The following is a 17,762-nucleotide window of genomic DNA, read 5'->3' on the forward strand; positions in this document are numbered from 1 at the left end:
TGTTTAATATTGACTCTGAATTCATGCTCTCACAGTCATGGAGCCAGAGTGTGATAAAAGTTCAGCTACAACGTATTTCTGGTATCGCGAGACTCTGAACATCACAAGTTCGATCTCAGACAGCGGTGGGCTGAACTGGAAGATGACGGTATCTCTGCTAATCGCCTGGTTCATCGTTTGCCTGGCCGTCATCAAAGGCATTCAGTCCTCAGGCAAGGTCAGCTAACAGCCAATCAGATCAAACACTGCCCAACCAGTCACCCTTCACAGATGTTCATCACAGCGATTGTTGTTTGTTTATTTGTTTATTTGTGGTCTTCTGTTACACCAGGTGATGTACTTCAGCTCCTTGTTTCCGTATGTAGTTCTGTTCTGTTTCCTGGTGAGGGGGTTGTTTCTGAGGGGAGCAGTGGATGGCATCGCCCACATGTTCACCCCTAAGGTAAGCTTAAACCTGACCCACACTCCAACCCACACACCAACACAACAGACTCACCACTGCACATCACTGTGTTTAGTCACTGGGTCCTGCATTTCTCACACACCCCGCTTGTCCTGCAGTTGGAGATCATGCTGGAACCTCAAGTGTGGCGGGAAGCAGCTACACAGGTGTTCTTTGCTTTGGGTTTGGGCTTCGGCGGAGTCATCGCCTTCTCCAGCTACAACAGGAGCGACAATAACTGCCACTTTGACGCAGTGCTGGTGTCCATCATCAACTTCATCACCTCCATCCTGGCCACACTGGTGGTGTTTGCAGTGCTGGGCTTCAAGGCCAACATCCTCAACGAGAAATGTGTCACAGAGTAAGTTAGACAGAGTCTTACTGCTCAGATCTAAATTTTCTGGGTGTGTAGATGACCCACATCTGTCTTTCGCATTTGACCCAACTGTGGTAGTAAACACACACACCCACACACACACAAATGAACTAGTGGCAGTGAGCACACACACACCCAGAGCGGTGGGCAGCCAACTTCAGCACCCAGGGAGCAGAGAGGATGAAGGGCCTTGCTCAAGGGCCCAACAGTGGCAGCTTGCCAACCCCCCGGGTATCAAACCCACAATCACACCACAACTGCTGAGCCACCACTGCCCAACAAACAACTTACGCCCAACGTGGGGCACGAACCACCACAGAACAGCTATTATTTGGGTGGTGGGGCATTCTCAGCACTGCAGTGGCACTGATGTGGTGGTGGTGTGTGTTGCGCTGGTATGAGTGGATCAGACGCAGCAGTGCTGCTTGAGTTCTTAAACACTTTGGCGTCACTCCTAACCCTAACCCTAACCCTAGTCCACCAACCACAAATATCCAGCCAACAGCGTCCTGTGTTCAGCGTCCTGCGGGCAGCATCCTGTGGGCAGCATCCTGCGGGAAGCATTCACTGAGGAAGGATTAGCGCGCTGCTGTGTCTGATCCACTCATGCTAACACAACACACACGGACACCCCACCACCATGTCAGTGTCAATGCAGTGCTGAGAATGGCCCACCACCCAAATAATACCTGCTCTGTGGTGCTCTGTAGGGTCCTGACCATTGAAGAACAGGGTTAAAGGACGCTGACAAAGTATGGAGAGATATTTTATTACCTGAATCTACACCTCAGCCTAAACCTAAACTCGGCCTACTAAATCTAAACCCAATTCTAAATTTAACCTGACCCTAACCCTTAACAAGCCCTCACCTTAACCCTAAACCTAACCATAGTATAATGTGTAGTTCTGACAACATGACAGGCTGGGTTGTGTGTATTTGGCACACATGCCCATATGGGGCCTTTATTGGTAGTCCAACAGAGAAGCAACTGTCCTCTGATTCCACATTAGCCTCACATAGATATGCCCACCAGGGTCAGTGATGGGACCAGGGTAGGTTAAACATGGGCCCCATCTGGTGTGTACACCGTACATAAGGGCCTAGATGAGACCCGTGCAAGATTAAAGTGGGCTGTACTGAGGGGGTCCATTTGAGAAGCAGAACTGGGTGCCAGTAAAAAACCCATGTACAAACCAATGCACAGCCCATGCCCACCTGGAACCCACCTAGCCCAATTCGCACTCATGTGAGCCCCACATGAGAAAATGTTACAGATTTCTTGACGATTTCATGGTAAACGTACAAATTTGAGCTTGTTCATCTTGCTTTGTCTGGATCCTAATCTGTTTCTGAAGCCATTCTGCCAGCAAATGACAACCCAGAGGATTGTGAGATATCAAATGTTGTGATTTCAGGAACGCCGAGAGGATTGTGGGATATCTGAACTCTGGAGTGCTGAGTCGGGATCTGATTCCTTCTCACATCAACTTCTCTCACCTGACTGAGGAGGACTATGCTCAGATCTTCACAGTGATAAAGACGGTGAAGGAGAGCGGATTCAGGGAGTTGGGGCTGCAGCAGTGTGTTCTGGAGGACGAACTGAACAAGGCAGGGCTCTATCTCTCTCTCTTTCACACACACACACGCAAACATTAATAATATGGGTGGGTCTGACTTTTAAGCAGCACTAAACAAATAAAGGGACAGAATCAGGTGATTTTCTGAATCACTGAAATACAATTGTGCAGGTAAAACAGGTAAAGTACTTCAAAGAAGATCATCATCATTAATATTGATTATTAATATTCATAAAATGTTTTATTTGCTCTGACACCCCCACTATAACTCTAACAGGTTCTTACACTCTTGTTAATGAGTTAATAGGTTAATGAGTTGGGTCAGGTGAGCTGGGAGCAGGGAAAGCAGTGGCCCTCTAGGTTCCAGAGTCTGGTACCGCTGACCTTCAAGCTCTTTCTGATCAGATTTAAAGTGGTTAATGTCGGAACCTCAGCCTGTATTACTGACCTGCTGAAGCCTGTCCAGAACCCAGCCTTACTGCACGCTTTTAGAACCTCATAGCCCAGCTGCAGGAACATCCTCTCCTTATGGAGCTTTTGAACTCTGGAACGGCATCCAGAAAATGAAAGATTTTGTAATCTAGAACTAATTTTCTTAGTTTCTGCTTAGGTTTTAGTGCTGTGTACCTCTCTCACACGCCACTACAGACGTGTAAAATACACCACTCTCACTCTCTGTATCTCTCTCTCTCTCTCTCTCTCTGTAGGCTGTGCAGGGTACAGGTTTGGCCTTCATAGCATTCACAGAAGCGATGACCCATTTCCCTGCAGCTCCACTCTGGTCGGTGCTGTTCTTTTTCATGCTCATTAATCTGGGTCTGGGCAGCATGATCGGCACCATGACCGGCATCACCACACCTGTACTGGACACCTTTAAAATACGCAAGGAGGTTCTAACAGGTACATACACACACACACACACACACACACACACACACACAGGCACACACACATATATCTGATTGTAGAGGAACGTGTCGAGATTCTGTAACTCAGCAGCAGCAACACATCACAGTGCCCCCTTCCACACTTTCCAGTAGTGTTCTTCAAACACCTCTCAGTCTCTCTCTCTCTCTCTTTCTCTCTCTCTCTCTCTTGCTCTCTCTCAGTGGGGTGCTGTGTGGTGGCGTTTTTCTGTGGTCTGCTGTTTGTTCAGAGGTCAGGGAATTACTTTGTGGCGATGTTTGATGATTATTCGGCCGGCCTGCCGCTGACCGTGGTCGTGATTCTGGAGAACCTGTCTGTTGCCTGGATTTATGGCATCAAGAGGTAAGCAGGTGACTGACTCACTGACTGATTCACTCAGTCGCTTCCTCAGCGATTGACCCAAACTCTTTACCTTGCTCAGTGATAGTGGGACGTCCGGTGTGTGTGTGTGTGTGTGTGTGTTTAGGTTTATGCAGGATCTGGAGGACATGTTAGGCTTCAGGCCGTACAGGTTTTACTTCTACATGTGGAAGTACGTCTCCCCGCTCTGCCTCCTCATCCTCATCTTCGCCACCATTGTAGAAATGGCCGTTAGCCCAGCTGGATACAACGCCTGGGTTCAGGAACAGGTAAAACGCACACACTTCATATTCCAATAAGACTAAAACTGCAGCTCTGGTTAAGGTGGAACGTTCTAGATAAGGCGCTGTTGTTCTCCTTGACCACAGGCTGAGGAGCATTTTCAGAGTTACCCCCCATGGGCTACGGGGATGTGTTTTGCACTAGTGGGGGTTGCCATGCTGCCACTACCCGCCGTCTTCCTCGCCCGACGCCTCAACCTGCTTACAGACGGCTCCAACAGGCTCTCCGTCTCCTACCGCAGGGGATGCATGATGAAGGACCTGTCCAACCTAGAGGAGCAGGATGAGACCCGCTTCATACTTAACAAGAACCCAGCTGGGTCACCACTGCCCGCCCATCGCCCTGATCGGCCCCAACGCCCCCCTCGCGGCCTGACCACTGACACGCCCCCTTCTGACCCAAATACACTCTCACCTAGCAGCTGCTACCGGACAAGCTACCAGAACGCCACCACCCCGGAATCAGACTGACCCACACAGATACACGCCCCCAAATCATACTGACCCTCACAGAGACACGCCCCTGAATTAGACTGAATCACCCAGAAACCGGCCGAATTAGACTGACCCACGCAGAGACACACCTCTGAATCAGACTGAACTACACAGACACGCCCCGAATCAGACTGACTCACACAAAGACATGCCCCTAAATCAGACTGAATCACACAGAAACCCACCAAATCAGACTGACCCACACAGAGACAAGCCTCCGAATCAGACTGACTTACACAGAGACACACCCCTGAATCAGACTGAAACACACAAAAACCCAATGAATCAGACTGACTCACACAGAGACATCCCCCTGAATGACACTGACTCACACACAGACACGTCTCCAAATCAGACTGACTCACACAGAGACACACCCCTGAATCAGACTGAACCTCACAGACAAATCCCCGAATCAGACTGACTCACACAGAGACACACCCCTGAATCAGACTGACTCACACAGACACGCCCCCGAATCAGACTGACTCACACAGAGACACGCCTCTAAATCAGACTGAACCACTCAGACACACCCCCGAATCAGACTGACTCACACAAAGACACACCCCTAAATCAGACTGACTCACACAGAGACACGCCTCTGAATCAGACTGAACCACTCAGACACACCCCCGAATCAGACTGACTCACACAAAGACATCCCCCTGAATCAGACTGACTCACAGAGACACGCCCCTAAATCAGACTGAATCACACAAAAAACTGTCAAATCAGACTGACTCACACAGAGACACATCCCTGAATCAGACTGACTCACACAGAGACACACCCCCGAATCAGACTGACCCACACAGAGACACGCCCCCGAATCAGACTGACTCACACAGAGACATACCCCTGAATCAGACTGAACCACACAGACACACCCCCGAATCAGACTGACCCACACAGAGACACGCCCCCGAATCAGACTGACTCACACAGAGACATACCACTGAATCAGACTGAACCACACTGACACACGCCCCCCGAATTAGACTGACCCACACAGAGACCCAAATCAGACAACCGGACAGATGCACATGCACAATATTTGCACAGAGGTTTTTAAGCTGCATCAGTTGAAACATGACATGAGAAGAATCTGCTGATATTAAATATATTAGTTGAGATTAGCCTAGACTAGTTTAGATTAGACATGTTCTGAACTTTGTTCTTATTAATAAGCAATAATTATAAAACCAAAATTATGAAGGACCAACAGTTCAGTCAGTGAAGAGTGTCTGATCAGGAACTTTCAAACAGGGAGGAACATTCCCTAATTATTCCACACAGACACGACATTCCAGGGTCACATTAAACTCACTGTTCTAAGGCTGGATCATCCAGACTGCAGAACTGTTCTAAAGCACTAACACACAAAGCTGAATGTCAGTAAGGAAACCGGCCAGTGAGGATTCGGAGAACCAATCAATGAGGAATCTGAGAACTGATCAGTGAGGAGTTGGAGGACCTATAAGTTAGGAGTGGGAAAACTAATCAGTGAGGAGTTGGAGAACCAGTCAGTGAGGGGAGAACACAACACAAAACCCAAAGAAGGTTTATACTACAGTTTGAGGAACCATTCTTTACTGCCGCTGAAGAACCTGTGTGGTAGTTCTGCAGTGTTGCCATTTATGCACCAGTGCTCACAATCACCCAGAATTAAAAACTGCATAAAATATTCAAACCAGAATAATACCTTGCACCAAAATACCCTGCTGTGGTACAATTTTAACTGCTACTGGTTACAGGGGTTGGGTTTAGGGGTTTAAGGGTTTGGGGTTAGCTTTTAGGTAGTGAGATTAGGGTTAGGGAATTAGGGGTATCATCAGCACATCTGGAAACATCTGCCGGAGCTAGAAGACCGAGAGTGACTTCCAGCAACTTCACCTGAATGTATTTAAGCACACTGTCCGAGCCTTACACACACACACACACACACACAGATAGAGAGAGAGCACTGTATGGAGGTGATTAATGTTTAAATCTGTGGTAATTCTGAGTCACTGTAGTTTACATGTACTTACAGTGTAAGTGTGTGTGTGTGTGTGTATTTGTAATAACAAGACATACATTTTCTGGGGTGTGTTGTGCAGTACATGTTTAAATATAGTAAATCGTGTGTGTGTGCGTTTCATTTTGCAGGTTGTTTCACTGAAAGTGTGTTAATGGCTATATATTGCTAACAATAATAATGATAATAATAAGTGTATGTGTGAACAGATGTAGAAACTCAAACTGAATGTGATTAGCACTTTTTTGATGAAGTTTTCTCACTGTGTGTGTGTGTGTGTGTCAGTGTCAGACAGCAACAAGTAAATACTAAGTCTGACCCAGCTATGCTGAGTGTGTGTTTAATGATTTTCAATACTTTCTTGGTTGTAGAGAATAACTGTCAATAATAGTTAGTGTATCACAAAATCATCAATAAAAGATGTAAAAGCTGTGTGTGTGTTTGTTGTGTAAGAGAGTAAACACTTTGAGAGAACACTCACCCACATTTCAAACTTCAGCCCTTCACTTAAGAGCCACTTAGCAGCGCCCCCTTCTGTCCAACCCACCACCCTCTCCGTTGGTGATGCTAATTCTCTAGGTAGAGACTGTATTTTATTGAGGACACACACACACACACAAAATCCAGGTCCTGAAAGTGACATGCTTGGCTCAGCAGGAGCAGAGCAGCACTAACATGATTAGACATGTTCAATATTTTCAATGTCCATCATTGCTTCATTACTAACAGCAGCCATGCCCTCTTACTTAAATAAAGGTGAGCTTATATGCATAAATGAATATAAATATAAAAGTAAGAAAAAAAAAAAAAAAAAGAGATTGGATAAAGAGGCAATTTGATTTTCATTTTGAACTTTATTTACTGTATTTTTCTACAGAAACGCGCAATGCTGGAGAAACAAAAACTATAAAACAGAGAAAAACATAAACCTTAGACCACACTTGCACTTTCATCTGTTAATAATAATATTTTAATACCATAATAAAACCTGATTCTTACAAACAACTGTTTCAAAATCTCTCTCTCTCACACACACACACACACTCAAGCATCCATCATACTGAACTCAATCACACAGTTGGGATGTAGTGTAAAACACACTCCAATACAGTAATATGAGAGAAAGAAAGAGAAAGAGAGAGACTGGTCCTCAGAAAGAGAGAGTGGAGTTTTAAAGCGGAGTTAAATAAATTCAGGTTTTAGAGCGGAACTGGTTTAATATGAAAAAGAGTTTGAATGAGACGCTGACTTCAGCTTCTCTGATGAAAGTGACTAAGTCAGTGCTAATTGGTGAGGTATAAGCTTTCATTACCTGTTAGCCACATTAGCCTTGTAGCTCCTGTGCTAACACTAAAGAACACGAACAGCTAATGTAGTACATCTGGGGTGGCGGTCGGGGAATTAGACTTGCAGGTGAAATATCACTTTAATGTCTTGAATGGTGAATGAAAGGCCCAGCCTGTGTGTGTGTGTGCATATGCACATGCACATTCACATTCACTTTCACTGCAGGAGCTCCTCCCAGCAGATGGGTTTGGAGAAGACCTCTCGCTCCAGCCAGAGGTCATAGTTCATCTGGAAGTCGTCTGGTAGCTCCACCTGCTGGCCAAGGACACTCTGCAGGCAGTTATCCACCGGCGAGAACTCTGGGTTTCCCACAGACTTGTCATACCGCCGACTGTTAAATCGTTCGATACTTGCTCGGAGAGAACACTCCTCAGCCTGGAAATCCCATGGGCGCGCGTCAAGATCTGCTGAAACACAAACATACACAAATACACACACGTTAACTAGATAATCACTACTGAGAAATAACATTCAGTAGCATCCACACACACACACACACACACACACACACACACACACACACACACACACACAGCTTCACCACCTCCACCCCCCCCACACACGGTTCTGCAATGTACTCACCGTTGCCATACGCCCAGTCATCATTAAGGCGATGACGAACTTTCTGGTAAATGGCCGACATGGTCTTCATGTTGCTCTTCCTCCACTGCCGGCCGAGATACTTTGTCTGTACCTTCAGCAGCTTCAGAACGTACAGCTGCATCATAGCCTGCTTCACCTTCAGCGCCCTCTTCAGGATGGGAGCAGATTTAAACACCACTAACATCTAAAAAAAACAAACCAAGAGGAATAAATAACTCATTCACTGTTAAACAAACCTCCAGCAGCAGAGTGAGCAGAATGTGTGTGTGTGTACCATGGTCCTGGAGTGTTTCCACTTGGTGAGCTTGTTGAGGATCCTCAACAGGTTGATACAGGAGAACAGGTTCCTCCAACAGAACTGAGTATTATCACCAGCTTCCTGTAAGACACACATGAAACGAAATGAATCATAAGGACTGATGTGGGAGTACTATCGTCCTAGAGGATGTGGTGAAATGTGTTTATGTTCTCACCAGACTCTCCGCTGTAAGTTCCGGGAGGTCGTGCAAAACGCAGTACGGGAAGTCCAGCACTGAGATACTGACAACGAGACAGGTGGTTTAGCCATTAAATTAGCATCATGCTAATTAGTGGGGAATAAACTTCTATTACTTGTTAGCCACATTTGCCTCGTATTTCCAGTGTAAAACTAAAGATTTCAGAACATATACAGACAGAATACTAATCATTAACTATAGCGTGATTATGGACTCTGTGGTGAAGTCTCTCGATTAGTTATGATTAGTGACGCAGCCTCAGTGCTCATTCTGTGATGACTCAACATCTGAAGATGAACACCTTCTAAAAGCTTCCAAAAGTCAGTCTCCCAACACACCTCAGCACTGAACAGAACAGCATTATTCTAACACTACCCTCTATACCTGTGTGTGTAAGTTTATGTGTACCTGTTCTTAGCTGTGATGTAGGACATGATGTTCTGGTTGAAAAATTTGAGGATGAGTGGAATGCAGTTGGCAAACACCAGGTGCTGTGCCATATACTCAAACTACAGAGAAGAAAAAGAGAGAGACACATTTACATTACACTGCATATAGTAATGAGCTGAAACATTCCCCCAGATAAAAGTAACAGTGTTGATATGGTACTAGTTACACTATCGACTTACGTCACAATGGATAAACATGACTTAATTATGTTGTTGACTTAACAATGATTTAATTTTTGCTGACCTCAATATTGCCCATTGTGTTTACTTAACACATTGTTCTGTTCTCTCGCCTGCTCTTGGTCAGAGGCGAGCTTGAGTCTGCGAGCAGACAGCAACATCTATTGTGTACAAAGCGGTGCAGTGCGTGCAATGAGCAATACATCAAAAATGGTGCCTCCATACACACAGATGTTACGGATCACTCCCCTTGGCCTTGACCTTGGTTTTCAGACCATTTATTTAAGTCATACACAGACATTTATAGCTTAAATATTTCAATGCAAGGAACAAGGGTGTAACTGCATTATTATGGTTATCACTATATGAGTGGCTTAAATGATAGTATTGATATCATTTGTGACAATTTATCGTCCAAAAAGAAAGTGTTATTTGTGACAGGCCTGGGTAACAGTGCTGCATGTGAAGGTCTGAGATCTCTGTTACACATTAATTGAACATTTAGTTTTCATAGTTGGTGTGTTGGATGTGGGGAAAAAAGGGCTTGCATGAAGTCCTGAGATACTCTGACGACAGTCAGACCTATGTCCAAATGAAAAGGTCAGAGCATCTCCCAAATGCCTATAAGGCCTGCACTGGGGGCTCCTGGTCAACAGGGGCGAGTACCTATCAACAATGGTCCAAAGAGGTACAGACCACCAACCTGCTATCTCGTCAGGACGGAACCCACAGAAAAACTACTGTTGCACAGAAAACAGAAATTTGGAACAGAGTTCGAACTGGATCCTGAAATTATGTAGGCTGGTGGTCCAATCAAATGAGTTCAAGTCTGATCAAGTCTGATCATTGGTGGCTCCACTTCATAGGCAGCTAGCGTAACGTTTTGCCTTGTCCGTGTGTGGGTGTGGTGGGGGGGTACCTGGTAGATGTGGTTCAGTTTGAAGTGTTTGAGCAGTAACAGCAGAATGGCTGAAATAGCTTTAACGATGATTTCTTTGTGGCGATTAACGTCGACTCCGAGCTTCATACTCTGCAGCACTGTAGTCCTGCAAACACACATACCACTATTCACTAAACAGCACAGACAGTATTTAATATAACTAATTTGAACAGTGATGATGATGGTTTATACACTGCTTCTCAGTTAGTCTCAGGCCTGTGTGAGTAAACCTAAACAGATTAGGATTTCTTGTCTGTGTGTGTCTTACGGCATCTCCTCCGGCAGCACGTCTGCAAGGATGTTGATGGAGTCGGTTTTGGCCTTTGAGGTCGGTGCTGCAGCGAGGAGGATCTTCAGCAAAGCAATCTACACAAATACACACGACCAGTGAAAAACCAGTAGTGGCCTCTGATCGGCTGCTAGGTGTGCCTGAGTGCCTCAGATTGGTCATCAAGTACACATGTCTGGATTCTGATTGGACACTCACCATGTACTGTGGCAGACTTGGGAGAATTCCTTGATACAGCAGCTCAGTCGCACACAGCTCCACCTCCTCCTCCCCCTACACACACATACACTTATATCTGTACAGCTGTGACTACTGAAAAAAGAATGTGTGTGTGTTAAAGTACGTAGATGCTTACCCCAGACAGTGGAGTTTTCTGAAATTCCTCCTCCTTCGCAATCTGAACCTCAGCTATGGAGATGTACTTATGCTGCAGAAACACACACACACACACACACACACACACACACACACACACACAGATTAGAGATGTAGCGCAACTTTATAGTGCAGAAGGTGGAGAAGAGGTAACCTTCTATAAATCTAAGGCATCTCTTTCAATATTATAGTTTATAAACACACTCAGTCAGCTCCCACTCCAGTACCTCCAGTACTGAAACCCCCCACCACAAGCTCAGTCATCCAGCAACCCTTTAAACTCCAGTCTGATTAGTGAGGTATAAAACAACAACACTGAGACACTGCTAAACACAGAGCTGTACCTGTTTTAGGGTTTTGATGCTCTCGTGAATGGGCCGGGGAAGACCGACCACTGTGTCTGTATCACTGCAACACACATTAGGTGAAATTGATGTGTGATGTGCAATTCACAAGAACTGGGGTTATTAGATGAGAGAATTTCCAATTTATTATAAGTGTTCAAGACAAACATACTTTCCGAGTGTGTATCCGATAAATTTACTCCGACTGCACTCCAGGAAGTTCTCGATATCCTTCTCTCTGTTCAACACAGAACACACACAGAATACAGTTAGAGTGTTCTACTGGGCTCTGTGTGTGTGTGTCTGTGTGTGTGTGTGTGTGTGTGTGTGTGTGTGTGTGTACCTGACTTTAGGAGCCCAGGGCAGGCCTTTGGGGAAGGAGACACGATCAGTGGGAGGTGGATGAGGAAGGGGTGGGGGCATAACTTCATCACGTTCTAGAGGAAATGGCTCCGCCTCTAGAGCGCTCTCGTTATTATCATTATCATCACTTTCATCATCATCATCACGCGAATCATCAGCCTTATATGGATCCTTCTCATTAAATGCATCCAAATTCTCCTGCTTTATCAGAGCCTGGAGACAGAGAAAGAGACTTGGTAACACCCAGACCACTAACTGATCCCAGTGTAATGGAAGTGTGCAATGTGTGTGTTTGTACCTTGTGTTCTCTGCGGGTTCTTCGCTGCTGCTGTTCTATTAGGTCGGAGGCTGAGGCAGGTGGGGAGGCGGCTCTCATGCTGCGAATCACACTGATACTGTCCTCCGGGAGGCGGGGCAAACCAAGCTCTGCCCTCTTACATACCTTCAACCGCTGCAGCTGCTCAAACCCACCCAATGTGAACTGTATGCGCACGCGCACACACACACACACACACACACACACACACACACACGTTATACCTTTATTTACTAATCAGTTAATCATTCGAGAGAGGAAAAAAAAAACGAAAAAAAAGGTAAATTACCAGTATAGTTTTCCAGAGAAGCAGCAGGACCTTCTTCATGGGAAAATGGGGGGCATGGCCACTGCAGAACTTGGTTACCATGGCAAAGAGCATCACAGACACTGGCTCGCTGTTGTAGAGCGGAGAGCCTGACAAATCACACACACACACAGAGACACAGACACAGAGCAATGAATTAATCTAAACAGAACTGACTGTTAATTAAGTCTTTTTGACCACCAGTGGGTGCTAATCTGCTCTCATTAATTTTTCACACTCCCAAACTTCCCTACTTCCCACTGCAGATGAGCAACACTGAGCTCCTAAACCTGTAGAGCACTGACCACAGCCTTCTGCAAAATCTATCACACAGAGAGAAGCAGAGCGAGACAGAGACCGACAGAGAGAGAGAACCGAATACCCCTGAAGGGGAGCTTCGGCAGATCCTGGGAAGCACTTAGAGAATACAGTGTTTACGCACCACTGCTACACAGACACACACATACATAGGGGGGAAAAAGTATTTAGTCAGTCACCAATTATGCAAGTTCTCCCACTTAAAAATCTGAAAATCACATCGTCTGATTTTTAAAGAATTTATTTGCAAATAATGGTGGAAAATAAGTATTTGGTCACCTACAAACAAGTAAGATTTCTGGCTGTCACAGACCTGTAACAACTTCTTTAAGAGGCTTCTCTGTTCTCCACTCATTACCTGTATTAATGGCACCTGTTTGAACTCGTTAACAGTATAAAAGACACCTGCCAACAACCTCAAACAGTCACACTCCAAACTCCACTATGGTGAAGACCAAAGAGCTGTCGAAGGACACCAGAAACAAAATTGTAGACCTGCACCAGGCTGGGAAGACTGAATCTGCAATAGGCTGGCAGCTTGGTGTGAAGAAATCTACTGTATGAGCAATAATCAGAAAATGTGAGACCTACAAGACCACTGCTAATCTCCCTCGATCAGGGGCTCCACGCAAGATCTCAGCTCGTGGGGTCAAAATGATCACAAGAACGGTGAAAGCTACGACCATTGTTACAAAGGCTACCGTCAATAACACACTACGCCGCCAGGGACTCAAATCTTGCAGTGCCAGACGTGTTCCCCTGCTTAAGCCAGTACATATCCGGGCGCGTCTGAAGTTTGCTAGAGAGCATTCGGATGTTCTGGAAGAGTATTGGGAGAATGTCTTCTGGTCAGATGAAACCAAAGTAGAACTGTTTGGTACAAACACAACTCGTTGTGTTTGGAGGAGAGTGAATGCTGAGTTGCATCCAAAGAACACCATACCAACTGTGAAGCATGGGGGGGGGGGGGGGGGGGGGGGGGCAAATTCATGCTTTGGGGCTGTTTCTCTGCAAAAGGACTAGGACAACTGGTCCGTGTACATGAAAGAATGAATGGGGCCATGTATTGATGTATTGTGAGATTTTGAGTGCAAACCTCCTTCCATCAGCAAGGTCATTGAAGATGAAACGTGGCTGGGTCTTTCAGCATGACAATAATCCCAAGCACACTGCCAGGGCAACAAAGGAGTGGCTTCGTAAGAAGCATTTCAAGGTCCTGGAGTCTCCTGATCTCAACCCCACTGAAAACCTTTGGAGGGAATTGAAAGTCTGTGTTGCCCGCCGACAGCCCCAAAATATCACTGCTCTAGAGGAGATCTGCATGGAGGAATGGGCCAACATACCAGCAACCAGTGTGCCAACCATGTGAAGACTTACAGAAAACGTTTGACCTCTGTCATTGCTAACAAAGGATATATAACAAAGTATTGAGATTAACTTTTGTTATTGACCAAATACTTATTTTCCACCATTATTTGCAAATAAATTATTTAAAAATCAGACAATGTGATTTTCAGAATTTCTTTTTCTCATTTTGTCTCTCATAGTTGAGGTCTACCTATGATGTCAATTACAGGCCTCTCATCTTTTTAAGTGGGAGAACTTGCACAATTGGTGACGGACTAAATACTTTTTTCCCCACTGTACATACACCCACCCAGCTCTGTTTTGAAGGTTTCTCTGGATGTTCTCCACTCTGGAGGGTCTGCAGGGTCATCCTGCTGAATTGTCTCCACCATCAGATACATGATGTTCAGCAGCACCCTAAACATGAACACACACACGCATGCACACACAGTGAAACTACAGCCCAGAACAAAAGACGGATTTACAGGGTGAAGTGTGACCACAATACAGCCCGGCAGAGCAGCATGTGTTTAGAGTGTGTGTGTGTGTCTGTGTGTGTGACGTGATGTGATGTGATGTGATGTATGCATGCATGTATGTGCGTGCGTGCGTGCGTGGCTAGGTACCTAAGGTCTGTGCTGTCAGCGAGGGAGATGGCCGGTTTCCTCACTGCACTGCTGCAGGCTGCACTGTTACTGTAACAGACACACACACACAGTTGTGTTAAAGTTCTTTGTTTTCCTAATAAACATCTATAAAACACTGCAGTCTGATCAGAACGGTTCCACTGTTCCACAATCGGTTGTGAACCCAACCCACAGCTATCAGCAATCTCAGGAGAATGTTCTCAGGGAAGGAGGTTGTCACTGTTTCACCCAGTGTTTCAGATCAGTCTGTTCTCTGTGAAGTTCTATCAGCCCTGATTCTTATGCAGATTTGACATTAAACTAAAAACTTTTACTCTAATTTGAGAAGAACATAAAACCATGTTATTATATGGATCCTTATTACTATTCTTTATTTATTACTACTATATGTTATATTAGTATATTTTATATTAATGTTATATATGAGTACATTGCTATATTAGTATTGTTGGTTACCTAATAATGATAAGAACAACAATTACAGTTATTACTCAATAATAAAATAATAATAATAATAATAATACTCAATCTCCATGTTGAGTAGCTCCACAAGTGCAGAGAATGTTCCCACGTCCAGCAGCAGAAATATGTTATATCTAATCCAGTGCTGAACCTCTGCTTCCGAACTACAATCCGCAAACGTGCCTGAAACACACACACTCTTCAATCACTTAGGGCAGGGCTAATGATAGCATTTCAATAACCAGATGTCTCTGTGCGAAAGAGAGAGAGAGAGAGAGAGAGAGAGAGAGAGAGTAGTGTGTGTGAAGTGTGTGTACCTTGTGCCATATAGAGGATGGCTCTTGCCACCTTCAACCTTTTCTCCCGGCCGGTCACGTCCAGTCCGTCCAGCAGTCGCATGGCGTGAGCTCGGTGCTGCACAGCATCAAGTTCCACCCACCGCTTTCCCTCCACTGACAGACACACACACACATTCAGTCTCACATCAATGTTACACCTTAAGTAGTTGGTATACGCTATGCTTCCAGTAGTGCATTACAGTTTGTCAGAGTAACTGTAGATCATATGAATAGAACAATGCATTATAGAGTGCCCCCTACGCTTCCTGTAGTGTATTTGAGTATGTCTAAATGAACATATGGATCATATGAATATTATAGAGAATTACAGAGCGTTCGTTATGCTTCCAGTAGTGTATTACAATCTGTCAGAATGAGCATGTGGACCATAAGAATATTACAGTGCATTGTTGAGCGCCCCTATGCTTCATGTAGTGTATTACAGTCTGTCTTAATATACAGGGATTTATTACAGTGGTTCTGGCTGTTTTCCTTACCATGTGTCTGAAAATCCTCCTCAAAGCACTTCCTGTTTAGCTGGAACTCTGGGCCCTCTGTATAGCTATACAGCTCTAAACAACACAGCATCCACTCAGGGTCAGTGTATAACAGTGTGGTCATTTAGGGTCAGAGTGAATAACTGATATCAAAGTTATATTCTTACCTGATAATTCTGCAGCCCATTTGTCCGAGTCTGCATATTCGAATTCCAGATCAGGAGCTTCAGAAAATCCCTGAAAATCACAATACTAAAAATGAAATCACTCTGAATAACTGTGCTGTCCAATTAATTAACTTCTAGGCTGGACCCAATTGCATCTCATTTCAAACACCAAACGATGTTTCTGAACTAACAGTCATTTAAGCAGCCTGTAGTGGACAACATACTAATGCATGTACTGTACTAACAGTGTATGTCATGCATTAATAGTGTATGTCAGTGAGAGCGCAACTGAACTGAAAGTCCTTTCCAGATTTCTGTTCACTGAAGAAACTTGAGCAGCGAGTCAAAACCCAAAATCCAACACTTTTTTTTTTTTTTAGACAGAATTACAATAAAGTGATGATGTTTACTGATTTTGACAGGATTATGATCAGGCCAGGGAATCAATACTCCACACTTTAATTGCAGCATTATAACTGAACATCAAATATCAATAAATAAGTTGTCAATCAGTTGAAGTTGGCGTCTTACCGGAATTATGAGTTCCACCTTAAATGATGCAGCAGTTACTGCAGTAAACCCTGAGGCTCCAGAATGGAACTGCTACACCGTTTAAGGTGGAGCAGGTAAATGAAACAAGAACCCAACTTCATCTTCGTAAATTAACTTCAGTAAACCAATAATGTAATGTGGGACGGTACAAATACATTAACACACCACAATGGGGTTAAACCGACCTGACTGGTGCACACAGCCGTTATAAATAAACCGGTTCGTACCTAAACAGATGTAAACACTAGTAACCAGTTTCTCTCGATCAGCACTTCAACCATAAAGCAAAAACGTCGCCTTGCTTACAACATAATTAGTGCTAACAGTTTCAAGGCAGTGGGGGCAGAATGAACTTTAATATCATTTAATAAATGGCGCTTCACAATATTTAATTATATTTTATAAAGTATAATAAAGCTTAATAAAACCGAAGCACAGCTGAAGCAGCCGGAGCTAAGCTAGCTAGTTAACTACCCCCCGACAGCTTTAAAAAGCTCATTAAACCGCATATTTCCCCCGCGGGTGTAAACTATGAGTTCTTACCTCTGAGTCTTTCCTCTGGTTGCGGATGAACTCGCCTCTGTTTTTCGGTAAGATCGGTTTTTGCTTGTTGTTCCCCGGTGCTCCGTTACCCTCCATCTTACCTCCACACATACACACACGCCCAGATCTCGCGAGAACGTGTCGCAAACTCCTCTTCCTCGAGCGAAGACCCCGAGCTCTCGCGAGCATACAGGTGTAGTCTCGTGTGTGGCCCAGCTCCATAGGAAGTGTGCACTTGTAGGGCGCGAATTGTTGACTTTTACATAGACTTGTAGACTATTATATGTCGAATAATAGACATTCAAGGGATTGAGACAAAGCTTTTACTTAATCCTGTATAGCACTATGTCGATGTAAAAGCCTCAGGTTTATGATGCACATAATGCACTTTCTAGACAACAG

General features: G+C 44.8%; 2 protein-coding genes across 3 annotated transcripts in view; one reads left to right on the top strand and one right to left on the bottom strand.

The window, feature by feature from the left end:
* The window catches only part of LOC140542760 (sodium-dependent neutral amino acid transporter SLC6A17-like), a 12,511-nt gene extending 5,600 nt beyond the window's left edge, over window positions 1–6,911 (top strand). The window contains exons 5-12 of the mRNA XM_072665685.1: window positions 36–217; window positions 332–442; window positions 562–803; window positions 2,235–2,427; window positions 3,104–3,296; window positions 3,506–3,665; window positions 3,790–3,952; window positions 4,052–6,911. Of these exons, the coding sequence (XP_072521786.1) occupies window positions 36–217; window positions 332–442; window positions 562–803; window positions 2,235–2,427; window positions 3,104–3,296; window positions 3,506–3,665; window positions 3,790–3,952; window positions 4,052–4,435 (1,628 nt within the window). The 3' untranslated portion in view covers window positions 4,436–6,911. The remainder of the gene's footprint in view (window positions 1–35; window positions 218–331; window positions 443–561; window positions 804–2,234; window positions 2,428–3,103; window positions 3,297–3,505; window positions 3,666–3,789; window positions 3,953–4,051) is intronic.
* A 402-nt stretch (window positions 6,912–7,313) lies between these two features.
* strip1 (striatin interacting protein 1) lies at window positions 7,314–17,496 on the bottom strand. 2 transcript variants are annotated; one of them, XM_072665893.1, is made up of 21 exons: window positions 17,361–17,496; window positions 16,266–16,335; window positions 16,099–16,173; window positions 15,581–15,715; window positions 15,326–15,446; window positions 14,781–14,849; window positions 14,465–14,571; window positions 12,472–12,599; window positions 12,165–12,347; window positions 11,847–12,079; window positions 11,676–11,741; window positions 11,504–11,567; window positions 11,140–11,211; window positions 10,983–11,057; window positions 10,764–10,861; window positions 10,475–10,601; window positions 9,335–9,435; window positions 8,903–8,969; window positions 8,704–8,808; window positions 8,409–8,613; window positions 7,314–8,230 (listed from the first exon to the last, which is right to left on the bottom strand). In XM_072665893.1, exons 1-21 carry the CDS (start codon window positions 17,469–17,471, stop codon window positions 7,983–7,985), a joined length of 2,460 nt encoding a protein of 819 aa, XP_072521994.1. In that variant the 5' UTR covers window positions 17,472–17,496; the 3' UTR covers window positions 7,314–7,982. The 2 variants fall into 2 exon arrangements, with proteins under 2 accessions (XP_072521994.1, XP_072521993.1); XM_072665892.1 differs by having other exon boundaries at window positions 7,314–8,233.
* Between the last annotated feature and the right edge of the window lie 266 nt (window positions 17,497–17,762).

This window comes from Salminus brasiliensis, chromosome 21 (genome assembly GCF_030463535.1).
Source record: "Salminus brasiliensis chromosome 21, fSalBra1.hap2, whole genome shotgun sequence".
NCBI classification, from domain to species: Eukaryota; Metazoa; Chordata; class Actinopteri; order Characiformes; family Bryconidae; genus Salminus; species Salminus brasiliensis.

What these genes read in the sequence shown, in the direction of transcription:
- strip1 (XM_072665892.1), bottom strand. Translation starts at nt 17,471, where the DNA reads ATGTGTGGAGGTAAGATGGAGGGTAACGGAGCACCGGGGAACAACAAG. An exon ending in CCCTGGGCTCCTAAAGTCAG is followed by an intron (nt 11,742 to 11,846) that starts GTACACACACAC and finishes TGTGTTGAACAG; the next exon opens with AGAGAAGGATATCGAGAACT. An exon ending in ATCGGATACACACTCGGAAA is followed by an intron (nt 11,568 to 11,675) that starts GTATGTTTGTCT and finishes TGTGTGTTGCAG; the next exon opens with TGATACAGACACAGTGGTCG.